General features: G+C 42.3%; 1 protein-coding gene across 11 annotated transcripts in view; it reads left to right on the top strand.

Annotated features, from left to right (window-relative positions):
- Positions 1 to 12,203, top strand: part of ICA1 (islet cell autoantigen 1) — a 113,215-nt gene that overhangs the window by 34,786 nt on the left and 66,226 nt on the right. For all 11 annotated transcript variants that reach the window (XM_084896688.1, XM_084896685.1, XM_084896684.1 and 8 more), the window contains one exon: positions 2,269 to 2,467. In XM_084896688.1, the coding sequence (XP_084752814.1) occupies positions 2,269 to 2,467 (199 nt within the window). The remainder of the gene's footprint in view (positions 1 to 2,268; positions 2,468 to 12,203) is intronic.

The raw sequence follows: 12,203 nt of genomic DNA, 5'->3' as shown, positions 1-12,203 counted from the left end.
ATAGTATTGCATACTGATGATTTAGCAAATTGATTTTTCTGATCAAATAACACTAACCACCATTTATGTCCATATATACATTAAAAACACGCATCCATAGCATAGTTTTCCATTGTCTAGGTGTGCCATTTACATTTCACCTGAGCCCTCCTGTGCACTCTTTGGGCAGGGTTCTTTCCACCTTTACCTGCTCAAGGATAAATGCCTTTGGAGTTGGTCTTTGGGCCCTTTATTAATTGTTCCCGCTATGAATGAATCCGTGGACTTAATGAGACCAGGTGGAATGGTCCCGGTGATTGAGTTTTCCCTTGATCTGGACTCAGTCCCTGGTACCATAGTGAAGAGGTTTTCACCTTTCTGATTTTATAGGAAGTAGGTTACAGGGGAAAATGAGATTTTTTATTTGCCCCTTTCTCTTCTTCAAGATCTTAATCTCTGTCATCATGTCATTACAACTTCAAAAGTTTGGGTCCAACTTTCCAACATCCCAAGAAATCAAGAATATTTTATTCACAAGACTTTTTCAGCCAGTTTAGGAAAAGTGGCAAAATCCAAGGAAAGAGATAAGAAGAGTCCAGGAATAAAAGGATCCGTAGGGGCCTACTGAGGAATCTTTCTCCTTTTCTTAAAAATATTTTTTATTGATTTCAGAGAGGAAAGGAGAGGGGGAGAGAGATAGAAATATCAATTATGAAAGAATCCATTGATCAGCTGCCTCCTGCACGCCTCCAACTGGGGATGGAGCCCACAACCTGGGCATGTGCTCTTGATTGGAACTGAACTCAGGACCCTTCAGTCCGCAGGCTGATACTATCTCCATTGAGGCAAATCAGCCAGGGCAACTCTTTCTCACTTTCAATAGAGGGCTTCCATTTTATAAACATTCATACCAGCATTTGTTTTACTGACTTACTGGGTAGTCATTGCTACAACTGCTCATTCACTTTGATGAATGGTGAGTATTAAATTTAACCCAGTGCTGATAAAGCACAGGCTTACTTTATGGCACAACAATATGTCTTTGAAAACAGCTCGAAACACCTAGGTAGGATGATGTGAGCAAGCTGTTTTTTAAAAAGTGCTGAATATGTAAAAGCAGTGCTTCATAAGCAAAAGGAGAGCTAAAGGAAACAGTGAAAGGGATTTTTTTTTCTTAAAGTTTATTGCTGTATCCATAATCTTAGAGTGCTACACACATGTAAGGCACTGTAGACATCGATGGAACAGCCGAGACCTGACTTCAGCTCACAGACACCATTGTTCCCTCCACCTAGATAAGTTTGCATTTAAATTTAAATGTAAATATTCATCTTGTTTTTATTTTTTGAACTTTCGCCCTGAAACTTCATGCAGATGACTTTTTAAAGGAGTGTGATTCATCTACTACATTTAAAAGATACATCATTTAAAAGAGTGACATTGCTATTTGGGACAGTATTTTCTCCCCGCAAATAAATATTTTATCCAAAGTTTAATATGCATCAAGCACTATTTTTTTTTTTTTTGCCTAATAAGTGATGGTATGTTATAGCCAATATTATAATTATTTTTCACGCACTTCATTGTATAATATACATTCATTTCTAGTGTAGTATCCTTAAGTTTTTTCATAAGAACCAAATCAGAGAATCTGCCAAAAGGGCCTGCCTGACACAAGAAGCCCTCAATACATGCACTTCTCCCCCCTCCTAGACCAGTTGAAAATGCTTCTGACTGTGCTTCATTCTCTGACTATTGGAACAAGCAGAAGATGCCAGGCCTTTGGAGTGTAATTCAGAATGGCCTAGCCGTGGAGACCCTAATCACTCACAGTCCCATTCCTCCTCACAGGGCCAAGTTTCAGAGGAGCAGCAGGCAGGGAGGGACCAAGAGTAGACAGGGGAAATGGTTTATTCCTTGGCCTTTCTCCATTAGCACAGGATGGGTTCCAGTTTCCAAGTGTTCTTTGTCCAGGCATGAGGCTACCCCCAACAATACTGATGAAAATGCTTAGTTGTTTGCTGTTGTTTTTGTGGTTTTTTTTTTTTTTTTTTTTTTTTTTTTTTTTAAATAGAACAGTTAAGTAACGTAATCTAAGAGATGAGTACATGGCTAATCATCTCTGGTTGACTTATCCATTCACCTACATTTTAATTATAATTCAAACATTTCTACAGCCATGTACAAGGCTCACTGTGCTAGGCTCATATATTTAAGATCGGTAATTTGTCAAGAATTCAGATCTCTAGCCTGCTTAGTTTCCAGATTGTGGCTTTATCCTCTGTCTAGGTTGGCCTTGCGGAATCCTTTGTGTCGATTTCACCAAGAAGTGGAGACTTTTCGGCATCGGGCCATCTCGGACACTTGGCTGACGGTGAACCGCATGGAGCAGTGCCGGACTGAATACAGAGGGGCATTATTATGGATGAAGGACGTGTCACAGGAACTTGATCCAGACCTCTACAAGCAAATGGAGAAGTTCAGGAAGGTAGGAGATTTTATGAGGGTTACTAAAAAGGGTACCTGCTGGAAGGTAATGAGGTGTGATTTGAATCCCTCTAGTGAAGAAGACTGAACTCAAAAGCACCAAGGATGCAATTAATCATCACTGGTGTCTTTTTATGTGACAGAATACCAATTAATGTGATATGTAATTCTCTAAGGATACAAGTGAAGAGACAGCTGGAAACTGCTGGGACTTAGTTACTGGTTCTAATTGAAGTCAGATTTTCATATAATGTGCACTTTGGGTAAGGCTGTCATTTTTAAATGCCTTTTCATGCATAACTTAAAAAATCATGATTAGATCAAATGAAACTGGAAGGTGAGAACAGACTATTGTGGAAACCCCTTTTAATTGATAATGGATATTAAAATTAATAGAATAATGTTGCTTCTTTGTTTTGTGAATTGGTTCAGCAGCAGTAGGGTTTAGTTGTAGGATTAAAATATGTGGCATTGACTTCATCTGTGATCCCTTCAGAAATTTGTCTGAGGAAAATATATAGCAGTTTAGCTGCTTTGGTGATTAGTTCCAACAAGGATACATCTACCACTAGGTGGCAGTCATGCACTGAGTATTTATGAAAATGCAGCCTTGGGTTTTTGTTGTTGTGTACATAGTCTTGGATTCTTTGTTTGGTGGACTTATATATTTCTGGGTGTGAATGAAGAAAATAAAGCAAATGCTAGGTTTGACATAATACTGTATTGACTGTCCTATTACTCATTTCAAATGAGTCAGTGATACTGCTTGATAATCCCTAGATTTCTTTTTAAGCACATCATTGCAGAGCTGTGAATGAGAAGCCCCACCAGTAGGAAGGAGGTTAGGTGTAGGATGTTTTGGATGGGGAAGCGGAGGGGGATGCAGGGTAGGAGGGATCTTCTGTGGCTTAAGAATAAGGTCACCAATTCTTGACCTCCGTATTAGATTCATATACATTCTTTCAAAAGTTAAATCTAATTCTGTTTTTTTTCTGTAGAATCCCATTCTGTGAAGGAAATCAGAGTCCGTTTTATTTCTGAGCACAGATGACCTTAATGTGTTAGCAGCGTCTAACTTCTTGGTAAGGCAGGTTTCTGAACTCATGGAAAATCAGAACTGAAAAGTTCTTTAAAAATGAGTTAGTGAAACCCACTCATTCTCTAAAGGAGAAAATCCAAGGTCCCAAAATAGTAAATAAAACTTGTCTAGAGTTGATGGCTACTAGATGTTGGAAAGCCCAGGCTACCTTTGAAACTTCCTGACGTTCTTATCGGGCACGTAATTTTGTTTGTCTTTGACACTTTATTTTGGGGTTGGCGGAGGACGGGAGATGGAACAGAGAGGTTAAAAAAAGAAAAAGGGAGGGGGGAACGTCAACATTATCTGCATGGTGTGGTGCCAGTGGCTTTATATCTACTATCCTTTAAATCTCATAATAACCAAAACACAGATTTCACTTAATGGGTGGAGAAAACGGTACCTATTTCAAATGACTAGCCCAGGGTCAGACAGGGAAATGAAAGTCAGAATCCTAGAAAATTATGCATAATTTTTTCCCTAAGAGAAAAATAAAGGGAAGTTGAAGAACCTACATGATGTTGAAAAGGGCGTTTTCATAGTAATTCCTCCCCTGTGATTTATTCATTCAACGAACATTTATTGAGCACCTTCTATGTGCCAGATAATAAAAGTAAACGGATGATTACTCTGGAAGGCCGGAAAAGTTCATGTGGAATTGTGTTTATTTGGTTTTGTTTTGGAGGGTGGTTACTAGCTGTGGAGGGATGAAATAGAAACCAAGCCCTTCGTCATTTGGTTTGAATGTTGAAATATTACCCACTGTTTAGTGTGATCAGTCTGTTGATTTTGGGAACTATGGTTGAAAAAATTTCTTTGCCATAAAGAAGGAGCTGAAGTGATGCCTCACCCCAGTCTTATGTGTCCTGGATTTAATTTAATAGCGGAACATGTTGTACTTAGAATTTAGGGGGGAATTTTTTTTAGAAGTCAGATGTGAGTATATATTTGATGAGGCGGGGCTTTCCATGGGGACAGGGATTGGCCTGCTTCTCTTTACTACCATCACTCGGGGCCAGTCCAGCACCAGACCCAAGTTAGTACCCGTAGCGACGCCAGATTCCAGCCATTGAACTTGATGTGCCAGAAGCATGTTTTCTCAAACCTCCCCAGCATTCCCGACACAGGCAGCTGGCCTTAGATGTTTTTGAAATGGACGTGTGTGATTTTGCAGGTAAGAAGTGGCATTATTCATGTGTGGGTTGCTGCCCTCTTTGGAATGAATTTGAATCGTGGAATTGGCTCTTTGCTTGGAGTTCACAGCATGAAATTTCACTTTGAACAAACTCTTGTGGCCTGTCCCAGTTAAGATTTCATTCTAAACAGCTGTCCAGTGATCTCTTGGAAAGTGTCTCAGTCCTCAGGGTGAGAGGCCAGGCTGCAGGTGGCTTCTGAGGTTTGCTATGGGGTGGAGAATGTTAGTCTCCCAGCGTCCTCTTCTGCCACCATCACGTTTCAACAGAGGACTCTTCAACCAAAGTAGTATTTCGCTATAAATTCTGTTCTTTGAGTTCACACTTTCCAAGGAGACAGAATTCTAATTCATACCTCACAAATGGGATCCCCTGACTGTAGTCTTTAGTATACATTCATTCATTTATTCATTCATCCAACCAATGATGCTGAAGTCCCACTGCATGCTGGGCTGTGTGTGGGATATGGTAGTGAATAAACAGATATGATCACTGCCTTCCTGTCACGTGTAGTCACTTAGGGAGTAGAGCAAGAGCTAGCACATGCTCCACCCATGCGGGGATGCCTGCAGCAAGAGCCATCCGACCAAGATGTGAAGGATGAGTGCGAAGGAGCCAGGTGGAGGGAGAAGGGACAGCAGAGCAGAATTCAGGGCTGAGGAAGCAACTTAGATAAACACTTTTAGGTGAAAGCACTTTTGGGGACCAGAGCACAAAAGGTACCGTGGATGTGGGCATGGTGGTGCCCAACCAGGGGGCCCCTGAGGTCAGCAGAACTGAACCAGGAGGGACATCTCCCAGAAGGCTGAGAGGGCGTGGAAGGGTTTGAAATGGGGAGGGGCATGATTAAACCGGTATTCTCCATAGCTCAGATTTTTTTAAAAATTGATCTTAGAGAGAGGGAGAGAGAGAGAGAAACCTCAGTGTGAGAGAGAAACATCGATTGGCTGTCTCTCATATGGGCTTGGACCAGGGATCAAACCCACAACCTAGGTATGTGCCCTGATTGGGAATGGAACCCGCCACCCTTCGGTGTACAGGGACAACACTTCAACCTACCGAGCCCCACTGGCCAGGGCTCGCTCACCCAGAGTTTAATGTGGAGGATTGGAAGGACCAAGCATTGGGCTTGGGAGTGCTGTAGGAAGTTTTTGTATCAGCCATCGGGTGCTGTGGAATGAAGAGGGCAGTAGCCTAAGGAATACACTGCTCTGACCTTTCCCAGACTCTGCCACAGCATCACTTGAATCACAAAGCTCTTAATTCTTTTTGGATAGGAGCAAAATAAGTATAAATAAACAAATAGCACGATCCAGTGTACTTTCCCCTCCAACCAAATGCCAAGAAACGTTTTCAAGAACACACAGTCAGCGTGGACGAAATGATGAATGAAGAACTTAAAAGCCAGTGAAGTAAATCATCTGTTTCCCTCGTGGACCCTGTGAAGCTCCTGGGCCAGATGACAGAGCGCTGAGCAGCAGCAGCATTAGTGAGCGTTTCGTAAGGGCCTGTATTTGGGGATGGAAATACAAAGAGGTGGGAAAGCTTGATCCCAACCCGCGAGAAGGGCCCTGCCAGTCATCTGTTCCTTCTCAAAAGTACCGCGATGAACAAGACACCTGGAGAGTGGCCATATGCAGCTCTTCTCCTCAAGACCCAATAATAGGAAATGTAGATGGATCCCAGTGGGCGGGGCGGGGCCTGTGTGTGGTGGGAAGCCCCTCCTGACAGCGTGACTCACCCCAGGAGGGAAATGGACAGGAGGCTGCACCAGGAGGCATTTTATGGGCAGTTACAACGCGTGATATATGTGCCCGTTGAAGGCAGAGTAAAGGGGTATCACTTAAAAATAGAAGCCGGCTTCTTGTAGCCGATTACATCAGCCCGCGCGTTGTGAGCTCACAGGAGAGCTTTTGCAGCCCGATGCCCTTGAGAGAGTCCTCCTGTGGTCAATTAAGTGCCTTGTTTTTCTTGAAAGTCAGAAACCGGGTGGAGGGTGATTCTTCTAAATGGAATAAAAGCTGCGCTAGGTGTAAGAAAATAGTTTCGAGCCCTCTGGAAGAGATAACATGGAAATGTATACGTGGGCATTGGCATGAGTCGGAGGAGTCCTTACAGACAAGGGCAAGAGGACTGGCGTTTTAATGAGGGCCATTTATTAAATGGTTAGATGAAACCCTGCAGCTTTTGTCTAATGTTTCATCACCATAACGCAGGAGAGGGGCATACCAGGCAGAAAGTGGGAATGCCGCCCCGGATTCTCAGGCTTCTATTTAAAACAGTGTTGGATTTTTGAGCTCTGTGAATTCACCAAAGCCATATTATCAGAGGGTATGTCCCTGGGAGAAGGCTTAGTAACAAATGGTGGTGGCTTAGTGGGTGAGGCCTTATTAGGGACATCAGTCAGGGGTGTCCCCATGTCGGGTCTACAGAGCTTGGTCAAGGACTAGCAAACAGCAGTATTGACAGGAGAGAGTTTTGTTTTTTTCCTGTGGACAAAGATGGGTTAATTAATTTGACAGTATCATTAATTACGGCTGAAATCATTGGTCTTTGTCAGAGGTCGGGCTCTTGTAGCAATTGAGGGCAGGTCCCAGGAGAGCTGGAGACGCCAAGTAATCACGCAGGAGTGTCCCCACTCGGCCATCTCCCCGGTCGGTGAGAAAGGCCTCACGTTTGCCTGGGCCTTCTGGCTTTCTTGCTTAAACCAGTGTTCTGCTTTGGTTCCGTGCCCAGAGCCGGGCTGAGACCCCCACCCCCGCCCCAACAGATTGTGTCGAGTGAGTGCGGAGCATTTCAGCTTCGGGTCCATGCAATGGACCAACACTATCTGTCTAAGCAGCATCCTGACTCTCTCGGGGTTTACTTAATTCATAAAAGGGGTGGGAGGCTTGCCCCATGGTGATCGCTCCTGTCTCTTCTGGTTCTAAAATTCTGCGCGCTGGACTGAGTTCTTTGGGGAGGTGAAAGTTCCTTTTGTAAAGCTAACCCTCTTTGTGCTGTTTCGTAACTCTCCATTTCCATTTGCTGGGCTTTGGTGTGTGCCTGCTGTTTGTTTTATTTTGGTTGTTTAACTAGGGTGCCCGCTTCTTTTGTGGTGCCCAAGAAGATTGAATCTAGCCGCTACACCCCACCCTTGGGTTGCTGTCTCTTTATACTACCCAAAGGCCATAGAAAAAACATGCCATTTTCACATGGCACCATTGGGAAGGGAACGAATAATTATACCCTTACTTTGCTGTCTGAATTTCCTGAGATGAGGTCTTTGGGGCTTGGTGTGTCTTTATTGATTTCCTCTGCTGAACTTGGTGAAGAGCAAAAATTAGTTTCAGGGTTAAGCCAAGACCATTTGGAGTAGCATGCATGAAACAGATAATTCGCAGGGCCGATGGCTGGCTGGCTGGCTGGCTGCGGCTCTTGTGGGAAATAGGGAGGAGGAAGGCCCACCAGCTCCACGTTGGGATGGCTCTGTGCTGTGTTCCCAGGCCTGCCTGCTGCATCCGTGACAGCTCGGCCGGGTCTGCAAGTCTGTTGCAATGTTCTCATCCACTAAAGGAGATACAGGTATGCTCACCCTGCTCTCCTCCAGCTGTTCTGTTTTTATTATTCTTTCTCTAAATCAGTAAGCTCTAAAACTGCCAAGCTCCTCTGTAGAGAGACGTGGAGGTGGGCTCACATGCCTTTTGTCAGGGCAGTGGTTTCCTCCCACTTTGGGCGAGTTCTGGTCTCGCTGGGTCAGCCTGGTCTTGTTGCTGTTGCGCTAATATTAGACCCTGGAAGAGAAGAATGTTTCACTCATCATTCTTGGGGAGTGTTTACAAACTGATCAGGGAATCTCTCTTATTTAGATACTAATACTTTCGCAAGGGTCGGGAACCCATGACCCACAGGCCAGCCGCCTGGTTTTGCAAATCAAGCATTTTATTGGAACACAACCATACTCATTCATTCACTGTGTCTGCTGCTGCTTTCATAACACCCTGGCACGGCCCAGGAGTTGTGTCAGAGACGGCTGTGGCCCATGGGGCAACATTTGCTTTCTGCCCCGTGACAGAAGAGAGTTAGCTGGGCCCTGATTTACAGGAGCCTCTAGTACATGTGGAGGTTAAGAAGTTTGGGGGATGAAAACATTTTTTTAATTATGGTAGATACACAAAATAAAATTTACCATCGTTACCATTTTTAAGCACCCAGTTCAGTAGTAAGTCTGTTCACATCCTTGTACAACCAATCTCCAGAAGGTTCACATCTTGCAAAACTGAAACTAATACCCCTGAACAACCAATCCCCATCTCCCCTCCCCCAGCCTCTGGTAACCACCATTCTACTTGCGGTTTTTATTAATTTGACTACTTTAGATACTTCATGTAAGTGGAACCATGCAATTTTTTTGTCTTTTTGTGTCTTGATTCTTTCATTTTTGCATACCATCTTCAAGATTCATCCATATTGTAGCATGCAGCCAGCTTTCCTTCCTTTTAAGGCTAAGCAGTATTCCATTGTGTGTGTGTGTGTGTGTGTGTGTGTGTGTGTATATATATATATATATATATATATATATATATATATACCACATGTTATTTATGCATTTATTTAGCAGTGGGCACACTTGGGTTGCTTCCATACCTCTTGGCTATTATGGTGCTGCTATGAACATGGTATGCAAATACCTCTTCCAGACCCTCCTGTGAACCCCAAATGTATAATCATGATATGCATCTCATAAATGTTTTTATTATCAAATGAAATTTAATCCTGCCGTTGACTAAAAATGAGGCTCAGGCTTTGTAAGCAAGGAGTCATTTGACTTTTATCATCATCTGAGAAGGTATTCTCTACATATACTAATTCAGTTTATTTTATCTAATTTCTACAAAACTAGTAAACACTGGTGTGGATTTTTTTAAATAAGCACATGTAATACTGTCAAATATGTTGGCTTAAAATAGATTTTTTTCATGTGGGGGTTAAGAGGACTGCTTCTCTCTTGAGAGAAATAGTGAATGTCCGCCTGTGGAGTTCTCTGATCGTCTGAGGGGAAAGCTTGCTCAACTCTCAAGTGTCAGAGTGGACTCTGGGCGAAAGTGAGTTACCCAAAGGTGAACTGATCCAGCCTGAGATAGTTTTCCTTTTGCAAGGCTGTCTGGCTTTTCTCCTGAAGACTTATGTGTATTAGATGTCACCCGTAGGCCTGGTTGCTAGAATTTCCTGGGAGATAATGAACAAAACATACAGGTTTGACTGAGTAGAACCATCAAGTTCCAGATCAAAATGCTGCTATACCGGGAGCTCCATCTCAAAACACAGGCTTCTGGTGCCTCAACGGCTAGAGTCTGCTGGATGGATTCCTCATTTCCATGTTTCATCATGTTGTGCTTTTGGCTGCAGGGTCAGAAGGATGGCTGGTGCCCAGGCCACCATCACCCCCCTCCCCAGCAACCACAGACTCTTCCATCTGCCTCTGTCTGCTTTTGGTAGCTGTTGAGGAAGGTGTCATCTGAGATTACGGTTATATGGAAAATCACTGTGTCCAAGGGGTGTGATTTACTAGTTCCTATCTTTCTAGTTTGTCTCCAAGTCTGTCATATCTATATTAGCCTCTTCCTTTTGGTTAAGAGCTCAAATATCGTCTTTCCTAGCTAGCCCTTGTCTTCTCTCATGACAAATTACTTGCAATTTTTACCACCTTCTAGAATGTAGTAGAAAAGACAGTTGTTGCACCCTGGTGGGTTAGCCGAGCATTCTCATGTTAAAATGTTTATGGTTTAAGGAAGCCATCTCACTAAGCTATTCTTATTTTTTTTTTTTTTAATGATTTCTACCATTTTAAATGGCAAAACCATTTTTAAAAATGGTTTACTTAGAATGCGAATTTTATTTAATTTCAAACAGGAGCAATATATCTGCCATTTCCTGAATGGCAGACTGTTTCTAATATGCTAAGTTAGTTTTATTAGAGTTGGAAAGAATTTTCTTCAAATACATTCTTCTTTGCAACCAGACTCTTCAGTGACAGGAGAAAAAAAAATGATTTGATGGTTGTCTAAATTGTCACTTTTACATTAGACTGGGATTATAAATTGGCTATGGAGTGTTAATATTTCAGAAAGGAAGCTCTAAATCACTATTGCTTTAGGAAAAATCTGCATTCTGTGTTCATTTGTCATTAAGAAATGTTGAAGAGTTTAAACAGCATTTTTTTAAAAATGATTGAACCGAAACCAGTTTGGCTCAGTGGATAGAGTGTCAGTGTGCAGACTGAAGGGTCCTAGGTTTGATTCCGGTCAAAGGCATATACCTTGGTTGCGGGCACATCCCTGTTAGGGGATGTGCAGGAGGCAGCTGGTCGATGTTTCTCTCTCATGGATGTTTCTAGCTCTCTATCTCCCTCCCTTCCTCTCTGTAAAAAATCAATAAAACATATATATTTTTAAATGATTGAATTATTTTTGTGAACCTCCAGCTAAACATTCCTAAGAAGATTTGTCCAGGCGGGGCTGGCCCCTTAGTGGCATCAAAGACTGTTATTGGATTCACAGGGTTCCTGTCTTTCAATGGAACTCAGAATCCCATCATATCCCAACTCCTAAATCTAACCACTCTTTAGTGTTTGAACTATCAAAAGAATGATTCAATGGAACACTGGTATTTTCCATTTACAGTTCTGAAAAATAAACTTAAAAAAAATTATTTGCTGATTCCTTGGTCTTCAGTGATTTGGTCTGATCCTCATCTAAGAGGAAATTAACCAGGGATCAGTCCTCATGTTGCCCATGTTATGTTCACAAAAGTGCACACAGTCCCCCACCACTTTCAACTCACTTCTTCCAAAGACTGGCTTCACTCGGCCTCCTTGAGTGAGTTTTTGTAAAAGCTAAAACAGCTAAGTATGTGTGCTACCCTTCTACCATAAAACTTTCAGGACAATTCCAGGTATAATAAAATGATCCCTAGTGGAAAAAAAAATGTTTCATAATATAGCAATTATCCCAAACTAAATCGTTGTCCCACACAAGATAAATATAACCCATATAGAGGAGCCCTAAAATCTTAAACCGACCAATTTGACATGAACTCAGGAGCCCTAACGAAAAGCAGGTTCTCCGAAGGCCATTGGTATAACTTTGAAATGAAATTCCCACATGCATTAATCAGGCTTCTGTTGTTCCCATCAAATGAAATATGATTTTAGGGCTTGGTAACACTTCACAGTTGATTGGCTCTCTCTATCCAACTACCCATCTATCTGTCCATCCATCTATTTAAATTCACTCCCCAGCTGTGATTCTGAGACAACCATTGTCATTGAGATGCTGATTCCTTACTGTGGTGCTTCTGGTGACTGCTGACATTGGAATAAGGGATACTTCTCAAGATAGATTAATTATATAAACAAATTGAGGGATAGAGAGGTTGTTTTTTTTTTTCTGTTTTGTTCCTTATAAATAGTTTTTGGTTTTTTTTCT

The sequence above is a fragment of the Pipistrellus hanaki genome (assembly GCF_964339955.1).
Source record: "Pipistrellus hanaki genome assembly, chromosome: 10".
NCBI lineage: Eukaryota > Metazoa > Chordata > Mammalia > Chiroptera > Vespertilionidae > Pipistrellus > Pipistrellus hanaki.
Note: the sequence above shows the minus strand (reverse complement) of the source record. Positions and strands in the feature narration are given on the sequence as shown.